Source organism: Capra hircus, chromosome 22, assembly GCF_001704415.2.
Source record: "Capra hircus breed San Clemente chromosome 22, ASM170441v1, whole genome shotgun sequence".
Lineage (NCBI taxonomy): Eukaryota > Metazoa > Chordata > Mammalia > Artiodactyla > Bovidae > Capra > Capra hircus.
In genome coordinates this window covers 60,058,144-60,066,050 of record NC_030829.1, presented here as the reverse complement: position 1 = coordinate 60,066,050, position 7,907 = coordinate 60,058,144, and the positions used below count along the sequence as shown (strand labels likewise).

Here is a 7,907-nt window from a genome sequence, read left to right as displayed (position 1 = left end):
GCTTCACGCAGCAAAAGAGCAAAGGGGGCACCGGATGCCCCGACCCACTGTGATGAGGCTGCTCGGTGTCAGCGGAGGAGGGCGCCCGGGCGAGCGGAAGGAAGCGCGCGAAACCGCGACGGCGACAGGGCTTCTCCGCCGGTCTCCACCCTTCGCGCCCTGGGCGGCTGCTCACTGCCCCGCTGGACGGAGTAGGGGCCGGGCAGACTGGACTAGTCCACCCCCCCACCCCCGTCCCGGCCGGCCCCCAGACAGCACAGCCCTTGCATCCCCGCGCTTCGGGGGTGGAGTGGTGTACACGCCGCCGGGAGGGTCCCGGGTCCGGATCCAAGCGCGGCCCTGGTGCGCGGATCCTGGGCGGCCCTGGGTTTCGGGTTCGGTCTGAGCAAGAGCCCGTGGGCGGGTCCAGGGGCGGGACGGAGGTCGCGCCCCGGGTCCCACTCCAGCGCGGGCCCCGTTGGGCCCGGCCGAGCGCGGCGCGCTCCGGGCAAGCATGGCGAGGCGCTGCTGGCGGCGGCGAGCGCTGGCGGCCGCGTGTCTGGGCGCCGCGCTCCTGCTCCTGGGCGCCGCGCCCCGCGCCCTGCGCCCGGGTGAGTGCCTGCCGCGGCGGGTGCGGGGAGGCGGTACGCGACCGGGTGGGGGCACCTTTGCTCTCCTCTCGGGCTAGGGCACGGGGGAGGCGCGGGGAGGGGGCGCTCAGAAAGACTCAAAGCTGCGCCCGCGTCCCGGGTCCTCGCGAGGGCTCGCGATGCGGTCTCCCAAGGCCGGGAGGGGGACGGTCCGGAGCTCCCAGCCTCTGTCCAGGGACCAGGTGAGCGGTGGGCCGAGGAGGGCATTAGGCCACCCGGGTCTTTTGCCTCCTTCGCCTGGCCCCACTTCGCGCCTGGAAGCTCCCCCCTCCCCAGTGTCCACAGCCGCGGGTGGGACGCTCCGGTCCAGGTGGGTCCCTCTTGGCACAGCACTTTGCACCAGGAAGGACTCGTCCGGAGCACCCTCCTCAGGGTCGGGTGTGGGAAACAGGCCGCCCGTTGTGCCAGCCGTGCGGAGTGCCTGCTCCAGCATGTGCTGCGACTTGACTCACTCCAGAGGCTGAGGGGCCGTGGGCCGCTGACCTGCGGGCTGCAGAGGCCCCGGAGGTCTGGAGGCGCCCAGGCAGAGGCCTGTCCTGACCTTGCCTTTTCCGGGTGTGAGTGTGTGTGTGGCAGTGTGTGTGCACATGAGGAGCGGTGGAGGCCAGGAAGCAAGGTAGGTTGAGGTCCACTCATGAGTGGCCTTGTGTGGCAGGCTAAGAATTGGGGTGCTCTCCACGTGGCCCAGAAGGGCTATCAGTCTGTAATACTACCAACTCACTGGAGAAGACCCTGATGCTAGGAAAGATTGAAGGTGGGAGGAGAAGGGGACGACAGAGGATGAGATGGTTGGACGGCATCATTGACTCAATGGACAGAAGTTTGAGCAAACTCTGGGAGATGGTGAAGGACAGGGAAGCCTGGTGTGCTGCAGTCCATGGGGTCACAAAGGGTCGGACACGACTGAGCGACTGAACAGTCACCCGGATGCCAGGCGAGGTCCCGGGGTTACAGGAAAACAGGGCGATCCCTCCTCGCTGAGCCGACTCCCCCTGGGGCACACAGACACCTGCCACATGAATCAAATGGTCTCAGTAGCAACGAGTGCTGTGAATAAACTAACAGCAGTCTGGCCACTGGAGAGGCCCCCTTTCTGGAGGGATGTTTGAGTTGAGATCCGAACAAGAAGTCTTAGCCCGGAAGAGGAGAGGTTTCTGGAGAAGCAGCCCAGGCAGAGGGCACCGGTGTTCGAAGAGCGGCAGGACGGCAGTGAGGCTGGTGCTGAGCGAGGGGGCGGGGGGCCCGGGCAGGCCCTGGAGGGAGCGGGACTCACTGGCGGCCAGCAGGAGGCCATGGCCTGGGCTCTGCCAGCTCCTGGTGCCCGAGGCGGGAGTGAAGTCTGACCGTCCGGCGCAGAGCAATCCACCCAATCAGGGCTCTGTGCCGGGGGCTGTGGAGCTCAGGGTGGAGAGGTCACAACTCTTCCAAGAGAAAAAGGCAGGATTGATTTTTTCCTTCTGAAGGGCTTGACCCCTGGAGGGCCTGCAGGTCAGCGGAGGGGGGCTGACCCGGCCAGGCCATGCTGCTCGGAAGGCCTGCTCTTGCGACACTGGCCTGGCTGGAACTTATTAACCAGAAAACTGTGTGGTAACCTCTGCTCCCCAGGCTGGGGGTCGCCCAGCACAGCGTCCCGCAGGGCCAGCCCCGAGGAGCCCAGTGCGGCTGCGCCGGGCCTGTCCTTAGGGTGGGCTTGCTTTTGGCTGCCCATGGGGCATGCTGCCCCCAGCCCCTGGTGCTGTGAGGGCGGGCAGGGTGGTGTGCGGGCACAGTGGCTCCAGGAGGCCTCAGCAACCAAGGACATGCTCTCACCAGGGCCTGGCGCCAAGCCGCTCCTGGCCCCTTGCTTGCTGGGAGGCCTCAACATGTTTCTTTGCCTCTTTGAGCCTCAGTTTTCCCGTCTGTCAAATGGGAGAACAGTAGTTCCGACCCCTGGGGGCGCGGTGCCAGTGAGCAGAGCAGGGGCGCCGTGCGTTCCTGCCTGCTCCCCAGTCTCCCGGCCACTCCGGTGCTGCCCGGGACATGCCAGCCCACGTGCAGCGGGCCTGGGAGGCCTGGGCTGGCCCACTGGGCACCCCCAGATTGCGGGCAGCTCCTCCCTCGGCCTGCCAGCCCTTCACACCCGGCTGGTTTGCTCTGAGCTACTCCAGCCTCCATCCCTGCCCTCCGGGGAAGCTCTGTCTCTGACACCACTCAGTCCCTCCCTCCTCCTCGCCTCCTCTCTCTCCCTCTCTCTCTAACCTCCTGCTATTTTTGTTTCCTTTGTCAAAGCAGAGCCCGCTTGTGGTTTTGCCCAAGTGGCTGCCCTGGGCTGGCCCAGTCTGCTCCCTGGCCCTCTGCTGGGAGGCCTAGGACCTGGAGGCTCGGGGAGGGACTCGGGGGCCGAGGACACAGGCGGGGGACTGGGGCGAGGGGGCAGGAGGCTGCAGGAAACCCCATGGGGCCCTTTGGGGACCGCCCTACCCTCAGAGCCCTGGCCTCCCGCTGTGGGGGGCTTGGGGGGGCTGGACCCAAGGACCTTTCATCCTCCTCCACGCCGGCCTGCCCGCCCACTGGATCAGGGTTCTGCTCCTGCGCTGAAGGGTGGAGCCGGGCGGGGGCGGCCCAGCCCCATAATCACTGCCCCGGCTCTTGGGGGCTGGTGTGGGACCCGCTTTCCCTCGGGCTTCAGTCTGGGTGGGAAAGGAGAGGCTCCACCCAAGAGCTGCTGCTTCCAATAGGCTGGGTGCTTCTGAGCCGTGGGCCTCGGGTAGAGGCGGCCTGGTTTGTTGCTCTGCCTGCCCCCCCGGGGGGCACCAGCCTTGCCCCGTCCCCACTCAGGGCCTCTAACCTCACCGGAAAGAGGTGAGGCAGAGCCCTCCTCCCAGGGCTGTGGGGGCGCCCGGCTAGCGTGGGGCCAGCAGGTCCTGGGGCCTCCCTGCCAGCGGGCGGCCAGAGGAGGGTGGCTTGTCTTGCGGGTCAGTGATGATCCCGAGGACACAGGCAGGCCGTGTGGGCCTCACCCCTCCAAAAGCCTTGGTCACAGCCGAGCCCGGCCCTTATTCTGGGGACACTGGAGTGGGCAGGGGCCCTTGGGCTGCCAGAGGTGCACACGGGAGGGGTCTGCAGGCCCGGCAAGGCTGGTCTGCCTCTCACTGACTTCTTCCTTTAACCGAGTCCCCCAGGCAGTGCTCAGCGGTGCTCAGGGGGCTCCCAGGCCTCAGCAGCCTGGACTGTCAGCATGCAGAGCACAGGCCCCACCCAGGGGGCCAGAACCTCTGGACATGGGCCAGGCCACCCGCGTTTCAGTAGGCCCCGTGCACGCTCAAGTTTGGGAACCACTGCCTGTGGTCAGTCTGCCAACACAGCAGTTCACCAAACTGTTCAAGTTTGCTTGTTTGCCAAAGATTTGTCTTCAGGAAAACTCTTGAATCCTGGCAGCATTTTAAGACTCCTCATTTTGTTGAAAGCCAAGGATCATTGAAAGCTTCCTTTTTCTTATGAATTTATTATTTCCTAACGTGATTCTGAATTATTAAAGATATTCTTGTGAATATTCCATATTCTTATGAATTCAATACATTATTAACAGCCATTGAACGCATTTAAATGTACGCATCTCAGTCACATAAAGTGCTCTTAGCTATGTTGTTTTTATGAAAGTCAAACTGTTAGGCGCTCAGTCGTGTCCGACTGTTTGTGACCCCATGGATGTAGCCCGCCAGGCTCCTCTGTCCATGGGATTCTCCAGGCAAGAATACTGGAGTGGGCTGCCATTCATTGTCCAGGGGACCTTCCCGATCCAACAATCAAACCTGGATCTCCTCAACTGTAGATTCTTTACCGTCTGAGCCGCCGGGGAAGCCCTCTTTCTATAAGATCCAGTACTAACATCACCTCTTTCATTTCCACTTTTTTGTAATTCGACTCTTCATTCTTTTTTTCTTGATCAATCTAACCAAAGACTTGACAATTTGGGTGATATTTTTAAAGGCATTAAAACCTGTTACATCTTATTGGTAAGTAGAATCATATCTAAGACAAATACGAGGCTGTGGCAGTTTGGGGAAGACTGAGGGATACGGCGCTGAGATAGAGAGCGTCCCCACACCTGGACGCTGCCAGTGAACCCTGAATGTACTGGGAGGCGGGACACACCCCAGCAGGAGGGGGAGACGCCCCGGCAGGCGTCCCCAGCGGCCACTTGACCTGGTCACCTGTGCTGCCACCAGAGCCAGCAGCTTGGCGGTGCGACCCCTGCTGCCACCGGCCCCCGCTGTCGCCAGCCCCAGCCGCTGCCTGCCCCCAAGGGAGGGGAGAGGCTGGCCCGGCCTCCCCACTGGGCCCTCACCCTCAGGCTGCATGGACGTGGCTGGCAGAGGTGGGGTGTGAGGTGGAGGCAAGTGGTGCTGGGTGGTCGGGGCCTTCCTAGAGGGCGGTGGTTTCCCCTTTTCCCATTGTCTGCTCCCGCCCAAGCCCCCTGCAGCTCTGCAGGGCAAGCTCCCTGCCCTGGTGACAGGGACCTCGTCTGTCAGTGACCCCCGAGGCAGGCGGGACGTGGGGGCACTGAGGCCCAGCGGTGGATGCAGTGTGCCCAGGCGAGTCGGCCAAGCCCCTAGGGCCACAGCCAGTGTGGTGCCACGGCGAACGCCTCTCCCTTGCCCCCAGTGTTCCAGAGCAACGCCGTGGGCACTAGCTGGTTTGGCGGGAGGAGGAGGAGCCCCTTGCAGACGCTCTACGACCTGGACCAGGTAGGCGGACCCCTCCCCATGCTGCCTCCAGCCGCAGCGGCCGGAGCCCGCGTGGACCTGCTGTCCGGGGGCTGCGGCCGCCTCCGGCTCTGGCCAGGGAGCGAAGGCCGGGCTGTGGCGGAGAGACCTGGGGGCGTCCAGGTGTGGACTACGCCGGGCTCTGTGCTGCAGCGCTCCGCGTGGGGGACATAATGAGCAGTAGGCTGTGTGCCACCCACAGCAGGAGGGACGCGAAGGGAAGCCCCAGGCTCAGTGCCGCTGGGACGGGGAGACGGGCCGGGCATGCCGCCCCCCACCCCAGGCCTGAGGGGCCGTATGCTGTTCCCAGTGTGCGCGCGCTGAGCCCACAGGCCCAGCTCACACACGGCCCTGAAGGCGCCCTCAGCTCCACTGAGCACCTGCCGGCTCGGGCCCTGCTCCATCCGCGGCAGGGGCCTCGCCTGGACCTCTGCCCTCGCGGTGCTGATGGGAGGGGCCTGGTGTAGGCGGAGACCCCTCCCCGGGGCGGGGCGGGGCGGTGGGCGTGGGGCGGCAGTGAGGACCTGCGCGCGATCAGCGCATCCTCCCCGCCCCTCGGCCGGGACGGGCTCGCGGCCGCTCACCCGGGCTCCCTCCGTGGCCCTGGCCCCGCAGGGCCCGCGCTCCGCCGTGGCCGAGGGGCACCGGCAGCGGCGAGAGCTGCTGCGCCGCGCCTGCGGCCGCCACACCCGGCGGCAGCGTCTGCTGCGGCCCGAGGACCTGCGGCACGTGCTGGTGGACGACGCGCGCGGCCTGCTCTACTGCTACGTGCCCAAGGTGGCCTGCACCAACTGGAAGCGCGTGCTGCTGGCGCTGAGCGGCCGTGGCCCCGGGGACCCGCGCGCCATCCCCGCGCCCGACGCGCACGCGCCCGGCCGCCTGCCCTCGCTGGCTGACTTCAGCCCGGCCGAGGTCAACCGGCGTCTGCGCACCTACCTGGCCTTCCTCTTCGTGCGCGAGCCCTTCGAGCGCCTGGCCTCGGCCTACCGCAACAAGCTGCAGCGGCCCTGGGGCGCCGCCTTCCAGCGCCGCTTCGGCACCGACATCGTGCGGCGCCTGCGACCGCGCCCGAGCCCAGACGCGCTGGCCCGCGGCCACGACGTGCGCTTCGCCGAGTTCCTGGCCTACCTGCTGGACCCGCGCACGCGCCGCGACGGGCCCCTGAACGAGCACTGGGAGCGCGCCCACGCGCTCTGCCACCCGTGCAGCCTGCGCTACGACGTGGTGGGCAAGTTCGAGACGCTGGCCGAGGACGCGGCCTTCGTGCTGGGCCTCGCGGGCGCGCCCGGCCTGCGCTTCCCGGAGCCGCCCCCGGGGGCCCGGGCCGCCGCGCGCGACCGGGCCGAGCGCCTCTTCCGCGACATCAGCCCCTTCTACCAGCAGCGCCTCTTCGGCCTCTACAAAATGGACTTTCTGCTCTTCAACTACTCCGTCCCCTCCTACCTGCGGCTGCGCTAGCCGGCGGTCGGGGTGCACGCCGAGACGGCCCTGTGCTCGCCCCGCCGGGCGGACGGCGTCCTGGCGCAGCCCGCCTCACCTCCGGGGGCTGGACTCCTGGGTGCCTGATGCCGGCCTCGTCGAAGCACCCTGGCTGGCGGGTGCGTCCCCAGGACCCCGGAGGACGGAATAGTAGGCTTCTAGCTTGCGAGCGTCTGTGTTTCGCCGTCTGTCCTGAGCCTAACCATAGCACAAGACTAGAATGCTGGCCTCCGAGCCCCCGGGGCCCTCCCCATCTCACCTGCCCTGGTCACTGCGGCCCCACCAAGGAGAGACGCCCCCCCCACGCCCAGACCCAGGGCCGGACAGGCCTTGTCTCGGCCTCAGTGGGCGGTGACCGGCCACCTGGGCACCCTGAGGACCCCACCACGTGGTGCACCCGGCCGGGGGGGGGGGTGCGGGCTCTGTTCTGGCTCCTTCTTGGCCTCGGTCCGGCCAGGTGCTCGGTGGTCCACGGTCAGCAGAGCCCAGTAGGCAATATAGGAGCAGACTAGACCGGACCATGGTGAGCAGGGGCTCATGTGCTTGAAATGAATGTGTTCTGTTACTTTGTGAAATATGGGTTTGTGTCTCCTTTTGCCATTTGTTCTGGGGTCTGAGGTGGTCTGGTCTTGAGCCTGGATCACCTTCCCAGCAGGGCGCAGGTGTCAGAGGCTGGGGGGGACCGGAGTAAGGAGCGCAGACACCCTGGGGGGTTGCCGTGTGCTGGCTCGAGGGGGGCAGTGATACTGGGGAAAACCTGTCCTTTCACACTGCCTGGGCCAAGCGCTAAAGCCGCACCGGCTCAGCCAAGCCCTGTGCCTGGGGCTGCCGCCGCCCTGGTGTGCACGCTTTTCTACCCAAGTTGTGACAGGCGTGCACCCCTACGTGCGCGCGCACACACACCACTTCCTAATGCACACAGGTGGCACCAGCATTTTAGGCTCTGCTGAGCTTTAAGCCCTGCCTGAGCACCCTTCCTAGACTGTCTCAGTCAGGGTGGAAAGACTGCCCCTTCCTGCCCCTCCTCCGGGCGCAGCCGTGGCAAAAAGGCGCC

The 7,907-nt window shown here is 66.1% G+C and overlaps 1 protein-coding gene across 1 annotated transcript; it reads left to right on the top strand.

Annotated features, from left to right (window-relative positions):
- CHST13 (carbohydrate sulfotransferase 13) lies at positions 282-7,430 on the top strand. The gene is made up of 3 exons (XM_018038480.1): positions 282-590; positions 5,274-5,356; positions 5,990-7,430. The coding sequence occupies exons 1-3, from the start codon at positions 494-496 to the stop codon at positions 6,830-6,832; spliced, it is 1,023 nt and encodes a 340-aa protein (XP_017893969.1). The 5' UTR covers positions 282-493; the 3' UTR covers positions 6,833-7,430.

Bases quoted from the DNA above. Each gene is read 5' to 3' on its own strand.
- CHST13 (XM_018038480.1), top strand. From the start codon at position 494: ATGGCGAGGCGCTGCTGGCGGCGGCGAGCGCTGGCGGCCGCGTGTCTG. The intron at 591-5,273 runs GTGAGTGCCTGC...CCTTGCCCCCAG, and splicing joins GCCCCGCGCCCTGCGCCCGG to TGTTCCAGAGCAACGCCGTG. The intron at 5,357-5,989 runs GTAGGCGGACCC...CTGGCCCCGCAG, and splicing joins CGCTCTACGACCTGGACCAG to GGCCCGCGCTCCGCCGTGGC.